At 30.5% G+C, this 20380-nt stretch overlaps 1 protein-coding gene across 5 annotated transcripts in view; it reads left to right on the top strand.

Moving 5' to 3' along the window:
- LOC111416346 (double PHD fingers d4) overlaps positions 1-11505 on the top strand; it is a 30290-nt gene extending 18785 nt beyond the window's left edge. For 4 of the 5 annotated variants that reach the window (XM_023048340.2, XM_023048371.2, XM_023048348.2 and 1 more), the window contains 2 exons: positions 7944-8056; positions 11116-11505. In XM_023048340.2, the coding sequence (XP_022904108.1) occupies positions 7944-8056; positions 11116-11241 (239 nt within the window). In that variant the 3' untranslated portion in view covers positions 11242-11505. Of the gene's footprint in view, positions 1-2385; positions 2499-7943; positions 8057-11115 lie in introns of those variants that run through there. The other variant, XM_023048362.2, reaches the window with a different exon arrangement.
- Positions 11506-20380: the final 8875 nt, after the last annotated feature.

Here is a 20380-nt window from a genome sequence, read left to right on the forward strand (position 1 = left end):
ATGTGGAATTTAAATTGCTAGCCATACGATATGATACTGAAACATTTAAAATGGAGTTGAACTTTTTCACAGTGGAGTTGCTCAATGTAATAGTTGCTATATTCAAAAACTCTTAATATGGTAAAGATTCTTGATCAGATTTTTCTAGTCTTACTAAATACGAATAATACAAGAATGAACGAAAAGTTAATAATTGGTAATGAGCAAAGACATTTTAATAAAGGATTGCCAAAAATCGTATGCGATTACATTAATAGATACTACATCATATTGAAACGTACATGACTCTTTAAAGTATTACCCAAGTAGTTGTAATCAAATACGTTTCACGAAGCTGTTTCAAAAATTTATAAACTTGGCCTGTGATGAACAAAGTTATACTTCAATGAGATTGAGCAACAGCACATATGGTACGATAAACAATAATTGTTTAAAAGATCTATATCTTCTACAAGTACAACAAATTTCAATGATTACCGCTATTGACTCCTCGATTATAATATTTAATAATAATAATAATAATACTTTTTTAAGAAAGAGTGCTACATATTTGGTCATGTTTGAGTCTTGACAAAACCCTGTCAAGGAACTGAAGCATGAGATGATGCATCATAAATTTTAGTGCTACTCTTTTTGTCTTGTGGGATTTTCTAAAAATAAATGTATATGAATAGCACCTGTACAAAAAACTTAACTACATGATCAATCAAGACACTACGTTATTATGGGGAATTTCTTAAACTGGATATTGGTTTTAGACCTGAAAGGTATGATTTTCGAGTATAAAGTTAGCATGTAATGTGCCACAGGATTTAGTGCTATTTAAGAAATGATATCATGTTTATTGATCATCAAATATCTCAATTATCAAGGTGTAAAGAATATTCGTCCGGAAATAAGAAGCGAATAAAATGAGACCATGATAACCGTAGATTCTGCAAGATGACAGTATTCTGAAAAAGAGTAATAAACAATAGCAGTAGAGATATAACAAATGTCTGTCAAGAACATATATGACAGAGTGAAACATATACCTACTCCTTTGATTATATATAATATGGATTGAGCCAACGAGAGAGATAGCTTGCGCAAGGTGATCGAACCGAGATAGACATAGAAGCGTACTGCCATATAATGGGTGTACTGATAGAAGTGAGATAGATATAGAAGCGTACTGACATATAATATATCTATCTTTGTTACACTTTCACATTATCGCTTTCCATCTGCGTCTATTCACCTTGAGCAACATTTTTGTTAGTAGATATATTCAGTTAGCTCAATCCATATTATATATAATCAAAGACCTACTCCCATTTTATTCTGCATTCACCTAGTTATATCATATGTGTTGTAAGCAAACAGAACTTTTTACAATTAAAATATTCAAGTTAGCTATAAAGAGAAGTGTAAACACGAAAATTATATTGCCTTACTATGAACTTACAACGACTTGTCTGTCGGTTTCGCAAAGATGTTGTTTGTGGGGGACCCAAATTAGGCAATTGTCTACTATTAGAAGCAAGTAAGCTTTGAGAAAATGTTGCAAGCGATTACATTTTTCTTATCTTGAATCATGGGCATTCTCCATAGCGAAGACTATAAATTGTTCCAATAGAAATTCGAAGTTCACGTTGTTGATTTCTATGTATATGCAAGTATTTTAAAATGATTAAATAAAATAAGAAAGCTGGGATTACATATTGAAATTTAGTTACATTCCTTAAAATGTCATTTCTTTTCTGACATTCTAGAAATTATTTCAAAATAACCGGTACTTAATTAGTATTTTCTTTTTGTAAAGAGCATTCAAAACCCGAATTACCTTCATAACCAGTTAAACAACCAAAAAGCCCTAATTGGTATACTTCTTATTGTTCTAAAAAACAACTTTTAAATATTATTTAAAAATGAGATTGTTAAGAAAGAATCTCAATATAAGTATTTATCTCAAATCAACACTAAGCCTACTTACCTAATAAATAAATAAATTAAATTGTGAAATGAACATTATAATAATTAATAAACACTTTAAGATAACACCTATAATTAGCTCAAATAATAGCATAATTAAACATAGAATTTATTCGATCATAATCAATTAATAACAAGACCAACAAACAAATTTTTCGAGAACCAACATTTTGTTTTTGACTGAACTTTTCGATTATGTTTCTTTTTGTGCTTATAACAGTGGCTATTATTGTGTAAATCAAACCTGCAATAAAATACAAAGTTTGAGACATTTATGAATGTATTTTTCAAAATTTGGATTTGTAAACGCGATTTAATCACCGGTAATTGTAGCAATTGGTTTCCTTCTTTACATTTAATTTTTTTTTGCATAAGTCACTTGTGTACACGTTTTGCTTTTTTTGGATGCAGGTGGTCCAGAAAAATGTCCTTAATTTGATAGAGTTTTGTTTTGGATGTTGGTCTGGGTTTGTCTATATGTCATTCAATTCTAAAAAAACCATACCGGAGCTGTTCTATAGAATCGGAAGTAGTGTAAATATTAAAAAAAATTGAAAACAAGTAAATATAAATAGATTATGTCGTGCAATTTACTAATAATTACTAGGAGGCGTTTAAAGAAATTTTTTATAACATAAAAAAGACAAGGACCAATACTGGACATTGTGTGTGGTATTTTTGTATCGGGTGACTTTTCGTTTCGTTGATTTTCTTTTATTAAATAATTAAAAGTGAAATTTTGCGGAACTGCCAAAACTATGGTACAAAGTTGAAATAAAATTATTACGACATAGGGACTAAAAAAATAATAATTTAAATTTGAGTTAAATTCAAATTTGGCTGTTCACGGGAATGTTGAAAAATGTCCAGTATTCAATTTTCAGTTCCTTAGACGTTCGTCATAATAGCTAATATATTATATGAAGAAATATCAAACTAGTTCATATACTTATTATTGTTTTATTGGATGTTTTTTTAAATATTTTTTATGTACTAACAACAACGACAATGTTGCTTGCCGTTGTCGTTAATGCGATTGTTTCTGAATCTTGCCAGATAGACTGGATAACCAAAAAATATATAAATAATATTCATTAAGGGGTTAGGTTAGTTTTACATTGTATATTGGAATGTCTTCCAAATTTTATGGGCATTTTACATATTTATTTAGATCTGAATTCTGTTTTTAGTTTTTATTCGAATTGAATTAATTAAAGAAAAAATAGTAAGAAATGAAAACAATCTTAGCTATTTCTAATTATACTTGCTGAATTGTATTTATATGTGTTCAAAGCTTCTTTTCGTATGTCTTATTAGTTTTTGAATGATTTTTTCATTCATTCAACTGACCGCTTAAAATGAAAAAACAAAAACACGAAAAGATCATTCAAACACACACGCATTATTAGTCCTAATGATAATGTATGGCTAAGTTGTTGTAAGAACAGTTATTTTCCAAGCATATTCGTAAAAACTGTATTAAAACGATGATAGTGCAATAAAACGATGCCAATATAAAATATGTCTTTTTTGACTTTTTAAGTGCTGAGGATTAGTGCACTTCAATTTATGTACATTTTTCTGAGCGCCATTTCAAACTATTTTGATGCATTGATACCTGTTTATTATTTTTATGGTATTTTGATGCATTAAAATTTTTTAGAAAAATTACGTAACTTGGAAAGTCACTGTTCTTCGGCACTTGCTATTTTTAAAACCTTTTCACTACCCTACTTTTCCTTACAAAGAAAATATAAATAAAAGGTAGGTATTACACAAAATAAAGGATGTTTCAAATTTAGTGTGTTAAATAAAAATCACATATTTCAAAATAAGTTTAGGCCAGGTCATTGAAGAATTAATTTGTTTCTAATTGGCCTTTACTATTAAGATATCTTCAAAAATCTAAATTTAAATATGTTATTATGTTAAAAAACGATTTTTATGAAATTCAAAATAATACAATTCATACATGTTATAATGCAAAAAGGATATCCTCCAAGAATAAATTTTTTCTTAGCTTTTTTGATTTTTGCGTTTAAAATAAAAAGAAGTCATAGAAATTTGATGATCTAATTATTCTAAAAGTATAACGAACGCAAGAAAGAGAAAACAAAGTAGTGTAACTCTATCTCCGGCAACGCTAAACTGATAAAACCTCAACTTGATCGTATTAAGGTATTGTTGGCTCATAGTCACCACAAAATCACTTTCATGATTTCAGTTTAAAATCATATCATTTTTGTTCATATGTTACTATTATCTTGTTTTATCAGAGTTGGGAAATGGAAATATTCTTCTTACATAAGCAAATCTACGATTTGAAGAAATGGAAATATTATTTACACATTTCCATGACTATTGACGATGATGACTATTTGAATTTCGACTTTGCCCTAGCAAATTAAAAAGTTTACAATGAAAAACAACAGCTAAAAGTAAAGTCTATAGAACTCAACAAACCCCTTTATATCTTGCTTCGTCAATATGATGAAGAAGATAGAGTACGCTTAGAAGACATTGTGAGATTACTAACAGAAAAAGGAATAAAGTAATTGGCAAAATTATACAAGATGTGTCGTTGAATTTGGGCTATAGAATGAGCAAGGATAAAGACACCATGAAGTGCTACGCAGACGATGCAACAATCTAAGCAGAAACGGAAGATAATCTACAAAGACAGCTTTTTAAATTCTATCAAGTAAGCCAACAATTGAACATGAGACTAAATCTATCGGTAAAACAAAATATTTACATTACAATTACCAAAGAACCAATTAGATGCACACTTGTAGTAGAAGACAAAGCCATAGACAGAACAAGACTGTCTGTCAAATATCTCCAGAAGTCATAACCCAGCAAAAGACTTAAGAAACCAGATTAATAAAGCGACATCTCTATCAGGATCCATAATAGTGATCATTTGGTCAAATTAATACATACAAATGGGTGGCAAGATAAGAATTTATAAAACTTGCATAAGACCGGTTATGGCATACAAAATAGAGACGCGCCGATACGAGCAATACTAAGAGTTGAGAAACTGAAAGCGTTGCAAACTATACTGGGTAAGACTAGAAGAAACATAGACAAGAAATATAGACATCATGGAGCGATGTCTTCACATCTAGTATTGTGGTAAGATAGGGAAGACAAACAAAAAGGGGATATTACGATCATATGGATAGGATGAGTAAAAGCAGATTACCGCATATAATATTAGAGGGAAGACCACCTAAAAGGTGGACGAATAGTTAGTAAGTCTGCATTATAAGATACACTTCAGTAACAAATTCATAATTCAACAGATCTAATACAAGTGGAAGAAGACGACAATAACAAAAAGAACAATGAAGAGAATAACATAATTGAAAAATCTCGTGAATTTTTGGTAGAAAGTTACAAAATTTACAAAAACAAAAAAGTACGCATACCAATCAAACCTCAGTTCCAACACTTTCAACCAACGCAAAATTAACATTCTTTAAGATCATTGTTTTCGACAATATATTTCAGGGCGCTTAAATTTGAGAACCACTGCAAGAACCACTTGCTGTTCCATTGAAGTTGTAAAGGTGGCATTGAGGATGTTGAAATAGATCCAAAAATAATTATAATAAAGAAATAATAGAATTTGTAACTGTCCACAAATTCCTACATCGATAACATAAAGAGGTCGTTCAAATTTCAGCAAGGCTGAGCTAATAAAAGTATCCATAAAATTAAATACAGACAAAAACGACTTCTTACAATATCAGGAAAGGTGTGAAGAAGATAATAAAGATGCGCAAGGTGGTCACACTAATACAGACGAATTTCAAAACGTCAAATTTTCAGTTATGATCGTATAGGGTTGAAAATAAACACAATGTATAGATAATCGTAGAAAATGTTTGCCAAAAGTAAAAAGTCGAAAACAGTAAGTGTGAAAAGTAATCTCATTTAAATGAGAAGCCTTGGATGAAGCCTCTGATGAATTCCTTCATTCTTGGATGGTTCTTGAACTGTCGATACTTTGGCATTCAGATAGTTCAAAAAAAGTCACAGGGGGTGAGGTCTGGGGACTCACGTGGAGGCCAGAAAACATCACCATTTGGATAAATCACGAGGCGAGATAAAGTCGCTTTCAGAAAATCAATGGAAAATTTCTTCATTTTCTTCAAGAAGACCAATTAAAAATTGCTGAAGCATGGCAAGGTACCGTGCGGAACTGACCGTTCCTGAATGTTCTCTTATTTTGAAAAAGTAGCACCCAATTATTACGAATTTCGAAATTCCACTCCAGACTGTCACCTTTTCACTATGTAGTGATGGAGTGATGAATTCTCGCGGATTATCAGTTGACCAATGCGACAATTTTGCTTGACAAAACCATCCAAGTGAAAGTGAACCTCATCAGTCAATATCGCCACTCAATGGTGCATCTTCATCCTCTAAAATTTGTAGCATACGTACACTGAATTGCTCACATGGGCGGTAGTCTCGTCGGAAGCAGCACAATTTTGTTAGGGTGAAACTCGTTTGGTTTACTGCATTGGACACTGAGTAGCAGTGATAATAATAACAGTGATATAATGGCACGTTACTTCCACGTAAAAGATCTAAGATAGAAAGAAATAAAGCGGGATAACAATACAATAAATGAAATTTCGTAGAATATTCAAAATTAATTATTTAGGCAACGTTGATATTTGTGTTCATATTTCCGAGGAAATTTACAATGGTATCTCATTTGATATAATCATAAAACAAACAAACTTTCTAAAAGAAAATTCTAGCTAAGGCTTGTAGCATATATTAGTAAATTTTTGAATATTTGGAATGGAGTCGTCTAAAGCCAAATAAACCAACAACTTTCTTGCTCCAATTATACTCTAATTTTTTGGTAGTTGTGCATATAGCAAATTGAGACTAAGTTTGAAAAAGCTTTCGTAAACATTGACCACAAAGTAATGTTGATTTTAATAAATTTTAACCAAAAAGATTCATGATAATTACATAGATTTGTTAAATGGTAACTTTGTTTTATTATTATTTCCGAAAAGAATGTCGAATAGACTTCATTTTGTTTAAAAATTGACAAAATTTTACTCAAAACTTAGCTTTTAATTTTTGTAAAAAATATAAATTACGATATATTTTTTTGTATGACACACTACTTTGAAACACATCTTATATTATTTTATGGTTCCAAAAATTTATCAAAAAGTTCCTCGTACGAATAATTACAACATTGCTTTCTCATAGTATCAAATTGCTCAATATTGTCTTCATTTAATCGTTTCAATTTTTCCAAATTCTTTAATAATCTATTTTTAATAATAATAGTTCGGCCCGCTTGCACAAATTTCCCCAATTTCAAATATCTTTTAAACCAAGGTTCTACAAAACATTTCTCGATCTCAATTGCTTCTGGTTTCGTATGAATTTCACGTATTGGCCTACGACGAAAGCGATGACCTTCGGTATTATAGTCTGTTATATCGAAGTCAACGTCGTCTCCGGAATAATTTTCCAAAAATCCAAAATTCATGTTTAAATAGTGACTTTCTAATTTCTCCTGATCCGTGTGATCCACTCTTTTATTCATGTTTTTGTATTCTTGAACAGAAATCATATATTGACGAACTTTTTCTTTATACTCGTTATAATTTTCATCCCTAAATTTATTCCTATAACCTGCACATTCATGTTCTTCTCTCGGTTTTTCTTTATCAGTTATTAATATTTTATTGATATCATGGATTGTAAGTGGATTTGGACATTTTGGGTTTTGTGACATGATTTATTTTAATTGTCACTGATTCTAATTTTTCTTTTATTTTTTGAAGAAAAATAAAATGATTAATAATAATCTTACTTAATGTTTTGTTTAGTAATTATACAACTTTTGTGTGAAACAAAGAAATGGACTCTTATTGTAGTGTCGTGAATAGAATAAATAATATTAGTTTATAATGTTGTTTCAGGCCATCCAACGTGTCTTCAGTTCACAGATAATATGAAAATATCTGTGAAAAAATACCGTTGGCAATGTATTGAGTGCAAATGCTGTTCTGTGTGTGGTACATCCGACAATGATGTAAGTAAACAAATTAGTAATTTTTGAGTAATTGACCATGAAACAAGTATATAAAGAAAATATTTTCAATTTTAATGTATGAATAACCATAATGTATAACTATATATACAGAGTGATTCCTTTAAATAACTTATCTTTATTAATGAAATGTTGACTTCCAAAAGTCATAATACAATTCAGCAACTCATCAAGCATAACCAATGCACCGAGTGAGTTAATCAAGCAGTCCTGTTTTCAGATCCTGACCAATACAATTAAACTTCCTTCGATTTGTCTTTTTTTTTAAGGATTTATTCTCTATACCACACAGTCTGTGAATACATTCCGCATTGTGCAGTTTTATTACATGGAAGTGAAAATAATGTGCAATTTGTTGTTCTTCCATCTCCTCTACTTTGTGTTTAGTTCTTTACGCTGATCGTTGAGATTAATTATAAAATATTGTAAAACAGTTTGAAGCTTTGCCATAACCATTGATGCTTTTGTGACTTGGACCGTGAAACCGGTTAGAAGGGCGCTTTTAAAGAAAATTGCTTTCTTTTACACTGATACATTTCTTTACAAGTTATGTGTTGATTATCTCTGTATAATTTATATGGTTGTTGTAATAGGGCCTGACAAAGTTTCAGGGTAATAAGAATATAAGACGTCAATGATAGTAAGAATAAGAGTAAGATGTTGCAACACAGTACAGGTTAGCAAGGGAATTTTGATAAAGTTTGAATAAAATTAACGGTGTATCTGACACATATGAACTACAAGAAGTAATGTTTTTGATTATATACAACTTTAATAGTAATTTGGTATTGTAGTACAGGTGTCCAAATTTCGATGGGTTTGCAGGGTATATCAGTTATTATGAAAGATAGAAAGTTGCGGCTTTCGCGAACCTGAGCTACTTTTTTGTGAAACTTACAAACCAAATTTTCATAGCCCTCTTCGTTTTTGATATACAGGGAGTGTTTCAAAATTTACGATTTTCAGACACCCCTGTATCTTGGCTATCCGGAAACGTAAAAACGGGTTCTAATAGATTTTTTTCACGTAGAATCCAATGGTGCACGTAGAATTTTTCTAGTTATCACGGTTTTTCAGTTATAAAGAGTTAAGTATTTTAGAAGTTGAGTATTCAGTATTTGGGTTGTGTTTATAACTCAAAAACCGTGATGACTAGAAAAATTCTAAGTGCACCATTGGATTCTACGTGAAAAAATCTATTAGAACCCGTTCTTACTTTTTTACTAAGTTTGCGGATAGCCGAGATACAGGAGGAGTCTGAAAATCGTAAATTTCAAACACTCCCTGTATATCAAAAACGAAGAGGGCTATGAAAATTTGGTTTGCGCCATTGTAAGTTTCACAAAAAAGTAGCTCAGGTTCGCGGAAGCCGCAACTTTCTATCTTTCATAATAACTGAGATACCCTGCAAACCCATCGAAATTTGGACATCCTGTACATTACTACTGTGTATTTTAATCTTGATATTACTGATTTGAATAAGATAAATCAGAATGGCGTTTGAAATCTTGCAGAGGCACATTTTGATTCACATTTCATTTTGCAGTTGCTCCCTGATGTAGATTGTGCATTATCCATTTGACATAATGATTTCTTCTCTGCAAAAACATTTTTAATGTTCAAAAATTTCTTATCGTCAATACATTCAAGTGTAGCTATTAAAACATTAGGAATCACTATAGTCTATCAACCTTCAGGAATTTTTACTGTATTGCCAGATTGTATATCACAAATTTCGTTTTATAATGCTTTCATTTTATTTGCTTTTTTTATTCAAGTATCGTAATATGAGTACCCGCAATAATCCACTGTACGAGGTGTTTAAATTAAGTGATGAGACTGATTTTTTTTCAATTTTTGTATTTGAATAGAATTACAACTCAACATTGTCTCCCTCAAAATAATTTCCTTCTGAAGCGACACAGTGCTGGAGAAGGTTCTTCCATTCGTCATAGCAGTGCTGGAACTGCGATACTGGAATAGCCTTCATCTGGTCGGTTACAGCCATTTGAATATTTTGGAGTGTTCCAAAATGAGTTCCCTTGAGGTAATTTTTCAATCTCGGGAAGAGGAAAAAGTCATAAGGACTCAAGTCATGCGAATAAGGAGGCAGAGGAGCCACAGAAATGTTTTTACTGACCAAAAACTCGTTTATTAAAATTGCTCAACCCAGTTGTTCTTGATGTTTGGTCTCGCACGAATGATTCTTTTTCGAAGTTTTTCAATAACCTCTCAGTAAAAGTGTTGATTAACCGTTTGGCCTTGAGGCATAAACTGTTTGTGGACGATTCTCTGGATGTCAAAAAAACAAATCAACATGCATTTGATCTTCGACTTGCTCATTCGTGCTTTTTTCGTCCTTCGAGAGGTTAAAATGTGCTACTCCATGCTTTGGCGCTTAGTTGCCGGGTCGTACTGAAACACCCAAGACTAGTCTCCAATATTGACACGTTCCTGAAAATGAGGATCATTTTCAATCGATTCCAAAAAGTCAAGACACCTTTTCTCTCCTGATGTCCTTTTGGTTTTGCGAAAGGTTTTTTTAGAACCATTTTTGCGCAGATTTTTCTCATCCCCAATTCATTGGTCAAAATCTGATGAACGGTGGTGTGAGTCAAATTCAACTCTTCCCCGATCATTCTGTCGATTCACAAGATCCCTGATTCTGTCGATTCTACCTTCCGCTTCATGGTTTATCTTCAATCGACTCTCCTCCTTCTGAAAATGCATCTTTTGCTTCTCTGAAATCGTATTTGGTGTAACTTTGAATGCATATCCTCAATATAAATTTTATATATCCTTGAATTTGAACCAAAATCCTGTTCCAGTTTAATTACTTCTTCTCTTCATTATTAATGATTTCCACCTATTTTACAATTTAATTTTTTTTTAAATTTTAAATTATAAAATTAAACATTTAACTGAATCACTCTGTGATAACATTTTTCGATTTTTATATATTCTTATTTCATGTTCGATTGGTAAAACAGCAAATATAAACCTTTATATTATTAAATTAAATATTAATTAATTTCAAATAGGATCAATTATTGTTTTGTGATGATTGTGACCGAGGATATCATATGTACTGCTTATCTCCTCCACTGACAACTCCGCCAGAAGGTTCTTGGTCCTGCAAGTTATGCATCGATGAGTTTCACAAATAATTAAGCTAATATTCCATGACAAAAAACCCATTTTTTAACACTAGTTATACACATAGAATAGCTGTGCGTTTTGAGTTGTTTGATTTCGAATTTGTGCTTAATAATAAATTTTAATTTTTTTTAATAAGTCCGTTAACGGTTAAGGCGAGATGTACTTTAGAAACCCAGTGATATTTCGTAGTGGTAGGTTTAAGTTTTCGATGTTTTTTCGAAAGATGAAAAAAAAAATTATAGATGGACAAAGTATGTTTAAAAAAATGAAAACGCTTAAAAATTGTCTTTCCTTAGTATTTTTCTTGAAATTGTAGGAATTAGTAAAAGACGACTTTTCTTCTAGCGGAGTGTATATGATGCCATAATTTTTTTATTATTTTGGATACCAAAACCTATTTTTTAGTTGTTGTTTTAATAAAAGGAAAAAAAAAGAAATCGTGGGCGATTTAACACTAGATTATTCTTACAACTTTTCTTTTTATATTTTAATACATGTGAGCGTAATCTATCGTTTTGAAATCGTCAAACCCATACATCGACAATAACTGCAATAGATCTTGTACTTTTTCTAGCTTAACAAAATACGAAAACAAAAAGCCGCAATTATTATCAGTATACAAAGTGTACAAGTTTAGGCTAAAGTACTTAATAAAAAATTAATAATAAATAAAGATGGTATAATTTTTAGTACTTAATTTAATTTTCGTAATGAGGCATAATACCGCCAGTCCACAAATTTAATAACGTTAATAATACAAGTTTACACATTTTTGGACACGAGCAAGTGAAAACTGTTTTTAATGTAACCAGCTTTTTATTATTTTGTTGTATTTTCAAGATAAATGCTTTAGTCGTTTCTAACAATTATCTACTACAATAAAAATTATCTGACTTTCAGAGCTTTTTTTCAGAAATCTTTTTTGAATCATTCAATGAACAAACTTTCTTTTTAAGTTTTTGAATCGTACAACATATATAAATAGCTCGCTGTGAAAAAATGTCGATTGTTTTTCGACATCTTTGGTCTTGAAACACGGTTTTGTTATATTTTCCAACAACCTTAATAATTTTGCAAATGAAAATTCTTTTAATTCTTTTGTTGCATCATAACCATTCTCCTTTGTTGCAATTTCCTTTACCAGCAAAGCGTTTACAACTGATTATTAGGAGATTTGCTTTTCTTTATTTTATCTAATAACGGACAGTGATGTCAGTTTTGTTGATATCTGCTAGATTGTAGTAAAAGCATAAATACTATAAACATTTCTGGTACCACAATAGGTGGTCTTTTTGGATTCCATCTCTTTTCTTAGTTTGCAATGAAGAATAGCCGTTGGAATGACTTTTTTATTATCTCTAAGTGTTTCAACTACATAAGTCTTGTGATTTAGACATAACATAGCTCCTTTAACACCATTTTTAATATGAAAGTTAGTCCAATAATAATTAGAGATAGGATTTGCTGTTACAAATGTCATTTCCAACATCAATTCCAAGGACCTTCTGATTTCTTCCACTTATACATATATGAACATATTATTATAGCTTTGATTTATTTAGCTTTGATAACTTTGGCAACTTTATTATTTCATCATCTGCAAACACAAGATATAATTCTTCCATTTTTCTTTTTGACATTGGCAATTTGGGGCAAAGATTTATTATACATAGGTTATTTGTGACGCGTAGAATTCAAATTTAAGTTCTTAATACCGAAATAAGAAAACTCGCGTTATTGCAAAATACATATTACATCAAGAGATAATTGAACTCCACAAAACTTATTTTCGTATCTCAAGGTAATACCTCTTAAGAATTCATTTTTAATCGTGTAAATACCTTTCTTCTTTTCTGAGTAATCGGGTCTTAAAATTAATTTGGTGGATTTATGTCACCTGTTTGTTTTAAAACCAGTAACTTATTCTTCTGTTTGGGTCGTGAAGCTATCAGCTTAAAGCAGCTTATTTTTAATAAATCTAAAAAATCATTATCCTTTATCCTTAGTGTTTATCAATAAAATCTGATGTAATCGTGAAAAACGAACTAAAGCAAAAAATGAAGTATTCGTTCTTTCTCGTGTCCAAAAGTTGATAAATTTTTTGTAAACTATAACCTTTATAAATAGCATTTAAATCTTTCTTTTCAGTTTGTGTACGTTTTTAAAAAGTAAAAAAAAAGAAACTAAATAAATACAAATGTATTATGTATACGTGATAAATTAATTACTTATAAAAAGTGGCAAAACCAGTGTCCACGCGATTAGAGCTACCTCATGGGTTTCGAGTTTTCTATCTCATTTCTTTTTCTACTTTATAATTTTTGTGCGTCAGGATTTTTATTTTGTGCATATATTGATTAATTAATGACAATATTTTCGATGATGAACCTATTTTATGTATTATTTACCGATTGTAATTTACGCATGACGTTAAATAAAAGATTTTCATACTAATTTTATTTTAATTTTAACACAAAAACAAACGCAAGCATCTATAAACTGATACTGCCTCAGAGATTGTCGTAAAACCAAACAAAAAAAAATTAACTTGTTTGTTTAAAACCATAAAAATTGTCCTTGTTGCAACAAAGTCTGTAGTATTTACACATTGATCTTTTTGCTTAGGTCAATTCAAGATTAAAATACTTACTTACGCATACGATTACTTTATTGCCAATTGACGATTATAATCTGTTCAAAAATAAAATTCAGAGTACGTCATTGAAATAAATTCTGCTAGAAAGGAAGTTAATAGATGCAATTCTCATCATTTTTAAGATAATATTTTGAGAACGTCAACTATATTTAGGATGTATTGAGCGAATGATTAGATATGGTCAAAATTGAGATTGCGTTAAATTAATTGATTTTTATAGATATTTATGAATATCATGAATTAACAACTTATAAATGACAAAATTGATTCAAATACAAAATACTATTTTTGTTAAAGATTAAATTAAAGTAACAAATTCTAATTTAACATATTTCTCCTCTATTTTTCTATATAAAATTAAATTAAAAACACTAATAGTCACGAATTTTTGTATTTATAAATATTTATTAAAATCTTATTTTTTGTTTAGCAAGCTTAAAGGTGGTAACTTATTCTGTAACAATTGAAATTTAAACGAAAAGATAATTGCGTCTCCTACTATAAAAGATCAAAATATAAATAAATGCTGTTAAGGTTAAATCAGTTTAACCCAGTAATTTAATTCAATAAAGACGACAACTGTGGTAAGTAGAATTCCATCAATTTCGATCATGCTATGGAGTTAAATATATCTTTTATTTACAGCTTTTCGATCAATTAAAGAAATCTAAAAATCTTAAGGACAACGGAGGAGCTCCATTTATTCATCCATGAGAGAATCAATTGAATTTTATCAATTATAGATATTAACAACCATTGCTCTATTCAGAACTGCTTTTTCTAGTAATTATTTTATAACAAAATTAAATTCTTTAAGAATTTTGAAATTTTAATGGCAGTGGTGTAAAATATGCACTTGCTGAAGGTTCTAAAGGGATGTGTCCATTAGTTCTGGCTATTTGAAAATCCTTAAGAATCAGCAAACTAGCAGATATTGAACATTGGATTCCTTTTAGTTCCCTGGTGTAAGATATTATTCTGAGTTTTGATATAACAAATTTCTTCTTTTCCTATTAGACGTCGTTTTCTTGAAATACGGTTTATAATGATCAATTAAATTCAATATCATAGATTGTCCTACGGGTATTACTTTGACGGTTTTTGTAATGACGGAGATATTCATTTGGATGGTATACACGTTCTATTTTTCTCATGTATTTTTCGACGACTCCCAAAAAATCGATCACAAGCCAGAAAACTGTGGCCAGGCTCAGAAAAATCATGAACATTAATTTTTTCAGGATACCTATTGTTTGGGCAGGAATTATCAACAATAAAATTATTGGGCCTTACTTTTTTGAAGAAACATTGAACGGATCATGATATCTTGATTTTTTGCAACAACATCTAATACCCAATTTAATAAATTTATTTCCTAGTGCTAATGACCCGACGGTACATGATGAAAATTTATGTTTCATGCAAGATGGTGTACCACCACATTATGCAGTTAAGGTTAGGCAATATCTGGATGAGGTAGCATTTCCCAACAGATGGATTGGAAGGCGTGGATCAATTGATTGGCTAAAAAGATCTCAGAATCTCAATCCGTTGGATTATTTTTTATGGGGTCATCTCAAAAATGTTGACTAAACCTGAATCGATTGACGACTTAAAACCAGAATTAAAAGAGAATGCGCTGACATTAGTCACGAAACAATTATTAGGGTTCAGCAAGAATTCATTGATCGTTTGGGATACTGCCAGGCACAAGTATGGTTTCGCTTTCAACATTTAATAAAGTAGAAAATTTTTGTTTCCTTATCAATTGCAATATTAAGACAAAGCCATCTTATCTTTTACCCGAAATAAAATGAGTAGTAGTACAATAATGAGTATCGACATAGGGAATGAAAAATACTCAGAATTATAAAAAATGAGGGTTCCTATTTAAGAATGTCAACTTAGGCATGGTATCTCAATTTTATTTCAAAAAATGCGCATTAAAAAATATAACATAGATGCCCAAGACTTTTCATAACGATAACAATTTTTCCATTTTTTCAAAAATTTTACCTCTGCTATAACTTACATGTTTAACATTTAGTGCAGAGTGTTTAATTTTATCTATATTTTCCATAATAATTGTAGTAACTGTTGATGGAGGCAAGTTTACAGAACTACAGGCATTTGTCCATTTGCCATTCGTCGAATTACTTCCAATTTTGTTTCTATGGAAATAAATTGCCGTGCCTTCTTAACACTGTTAGGCAGCTATGATGACCTTCTCTTAGTTGAAGAATAAAGAAGGGTTACATATATATTTTTAATTATGACTTAACATATTTATTTTGCACAAAAATATTAAGTTTAAAAGAATCTTTGGATTCAAATATTGTATTCGTATTCAAATACTATTTTTCGGTATTCGACCCAACACTGATTGTGGGTTGGGTTGGGTTGAGTTTTTCCAACAGTTTGGAAATATCAGGCTGAATTCATAAAATTGGAAACGACTCACCGAATGGATGTTGTTTTCCTTAGTTTTTACTTAGAAGCTCAGCTGGAAAGGAAAGGCAAATTAATTTATTGTGACAAAAAATGAATTAATACAATACCTGTTAACATCCATAAAATAGCAATCCGATGATCCCAACATCACAATCATCACTAACCTCACATAACATATAACAAAAACACAACACGTATTTATCACTTAATTCGCGTAATAGGTTTTAATTTTCGCAACTACTTTATCGCCCTTATAACTCCGCACATCAACTAAAATGCGTTATTAACGAATCAACTTCCAAACATCCCCTCTTTAATTTATTATGTGGCGAAGGAATAGTGGAGGTGAATAAACAAAAAACGTTTTTGCTTTTAAAACCCGACCTTTCAATAAAAAAATTCCTCGTTTTCTCGAAACATTTCAACTAAAACTTAAATAATTTTATTAAAATAAAACGCACTAATCGAATTTTAATTTGCAACACTTGCTGGAAAAGAACTAGGAACGAATTTACATATCAACATCAAATAAAGAATATTTTAAAGCAAATTTGATGAAGATTTAATAATTTAAATCCATAATTCCAACAAAAAATGGGGGTGCCTATTTAAAAATGTCGACTTAGGCATGGTATCTCAATTTTGGGACTACCTGTACTTTTAAATTTTATTTCAAAAAATGCGCGTTAAAAAATATAACATAGATGTCCAAGCCTTTTTTTTTTCTAAGAATATCCCTCGAATTTTTATCAAATTGATTCCATACTTTATGTATGAACATCATCCACCCAGAACGATAACAATTTTTCCATTTTTTCAATAATTTTACTTCTGCTATAACTTACATGTTTAACATTTAGTGCAGAGTGTTTAATTTTATCTATATTTTTCATAATTGTAGAAACAGTTGATGGGGGTATGTTTAAAGAACTACAGACATTAGGGCATGTCTGTCCATTTGCCATTCGTCGAATGACTTGCAATTTTGTTTCTATGGAAATGGATTGCCGTGCCTTCTTAACACTGTTAGGCAACTATGATGACCTTCTCTTAGTTGAAGAATAAAGAAGGGTTACATATATATTTTTAATTATGACTTAACATACTTAGTTTGTACAAAAATATTCAGTTTAAAAGAATCTTTTGATTCAAATATTGTATTCGTATTCAAATACTATTTTTCGATATTTGACCCAACACTGATTGTGGGTTGGGTTGGGTTTTTCCAACAGTTTGGAAATATCAGGCTGAATTCATAAAATTGGAAACGACTCACCGAATGGATGTTGTTTTCCTTAGTTTTTACTTAGAAGCTCAGCTGGAAAGGAAAGGCAAATTAATTCATTGTGACAAAAAATGAATTAATACGATACCTTTTAACATCCATAAAATAACAATCCGATGATCCCAACATCACTAACCTCACATAACATATAGCACAAACACAACACGTATTTATCACTTAATTCGCGTAATAGGTTTTAATTTTCGCAACTACTTTATCGCCCTTATAACTCCGCACATCAACTAAAATGCGTTATTAACGAATCAACTTCCAAACATCCCCTCTTTAATTTATTATGTGGCGAAGGAATAGTGGATGTGAATAAACAAAAAACGTTTTTGCTTTTAAAACCCGACCTTTCAATAAAAAAATTCCTCGTTTTCTCGAAACATTTCAACTAAAACTTAAATAATTTTATTAAAATAAAACGCACTAATCGAATTTTAATTTGCAACACTTGCTGGAAAAGAACTAGGAACGAATTTACATATCAACATCAAATAAAGAATATTTTAAAGCAAATTTGATGAAGATTTAATAATTTAAATCCATAATTCCAACAAAAAATGGGGTGCCTATTTAAAAATGTCGACTTAGGCATGGTATCTCAATTTTGGGACTACCTGTACATTTAAATTTTATTTCAAAAAATGCGCGTTAAAAGATATAACATAGATGTCCAAGCCTTTTTTTTCTAAGAATATCCCTCGAATTTTTATCGAATTGATTCCATACTTTATGTATGAACATCATCCACCCAGAACGATAACAATTTTTCCATTTTTTCAAAAATTTTACTTCTGCTATAACTTACATGTTTAACATTTAGTGCAGAGTGTTTAATTTTATCTATATTTTTCATAATTGTAGTAACAGTTGATGGGGGTAAGTTTAAAGAACTACAGACATTAGGGCATGTCTGTCCATTTGCCATTCGTCGAATTACTTGCAATTTTGTTTCTATGGAAATATATTGCCGTGCCTTCTTAACACTGTTAGGCAACTATGATGACCTTCTCTTAGTTGAAGAATAAAGAAGGGTTACATATATATTTTTAATTATGACTTAACATACTTAATTTGTACAAAAATATTCAGTTTAAAAGAATCTTTGGATTCAAATATTGTATTCGTATTCAGATACTATTTTTCGGTATTCGACCCAACACTGATTGTGGGTTGGGTTTTTCCAACAGTTTGGAAATATCAGGCGGAATTCATAAAATTGGAAACGACTCACCGAATGGATGTTGTTTTCCTTAGTTTTTACTTAGAAGCTCAGCTGAAAAGAAAAGACAAATTAATTTATTGTGACAAAAAATGAATTAATACGATACCTTTTAACATCCATAAAATAACAATCCGATGATCCCAACATCACTAACCTCACATAACATATAACACAAACACAACACGTATTTATCACTTAATTCGCGTAATAGGTTTTAATTTTCGCAACTACTTTATTACCCTTACAAGTCCACACATCAACTAAAATTCGTTATTAGCGAATCAACTTCCAAACATCCCCTCTTTAATTTATTGTGTGGCGAAGGAATAGTGGAGGTGAATAAACAAAAAATGTAAGGATGTTGGGGCGAAGCGGTTTTAAATCATTTTTTGCTTTTAAAACTCAACCTTTCAATAAAAAAATTCCTCGTTTTCTCGAAACATTTCAACTAAAACTTAAATAATTTTATTAAAATAAAATTCACTAATCGAATTTTAATTTGCAACACTTCCTGGAAAAGAACTGTGAATTTACATATCAACATCAAATAAAGAATATTTTAAAGCAAATTTGATGAAGATTTAATAATTCAAATTCATAATTCCAACCAAAAATAAGGGTGCCTATTTAAAAATGTTGACTTAGGCATGGTATCTCAATTTTGGAACAACTGTACATTTCAATTTTATCTCAAAAAATGCGCCTTAAAATATATATCATAGATATCCAAGCCTTTTTTTTCTTAGAATATCTCCCAAATGTATATCTGTTAGACCATTAGAGCATTTCGCGGAATGTTCAAATGCATTTGAGCAAATGCCGAAATAGAACTGAATTTCGACATTTGAGCAGATAATTTTGAGCAAACGCAGATTCCACACCATACCACACATATCGCAAACAAAAAAGAAAGAAGTGTTTGTTTTATTCAGTAAATGTAAGTACAAGATTATGGCTTCTTGTGTTAATGCTGAAGCATATTAATGATGATAACCTGAAAATGTATCTTACTGTTATTAATAAAAACTTTACAAGAAGTGAAGGCTTGCAATGACAAAAAACAGGCTGGTGAACAACATACACCGCTGGAATACCGACGTCTTCATAGATTTGAGGTTTTAACAATAGAAGAGATTGACAATTTAATTCAAAAACGAACGGATTCTATTGTCAGATGCATGAAGTGTATGACGTATTAGAAAAAGCACCCAAGGAGATAGGACATAAACGAACACTTGCTATGGAGAAGGAAGTAAAGAAAAAATGTGCTAATATTAGCAGAAATGTTATATTTTAAATTTATTTTAAATTATCAGAATCACCTGACAAAATTCATATTTTTGCAGCCGCTGAAATCTAAGAGAGCAGAGGAATTTGAGAATTTGATGGAATTTTTTGTATTATTGGCGCTCCCTGCATTCTCCATAGCGATAATGGGCCTGAATTTGCAAATGCTGTAATTACCAAGTTAGCAAATATGTTCGACGCTAAAATTGTACATGGAAAGCCTCGTCATTCACAGAG

The sequence above is a fragment of the Onthophagus taurus genome, chromosome 1 (assembly GCF_036711975.1).
Source record: "Onthophagus taurus isolate NC chromosome 1, IU_Otau_3.0, whole genome shotgun sequence".
In the NCBI taxonomy this organism is placed as follows: Eukaryota; Metazoa; Arthropoda; class Insecta; order Coleoptera; family Scarabaeidae; genus Onthophagus; species Onthophagus taurus.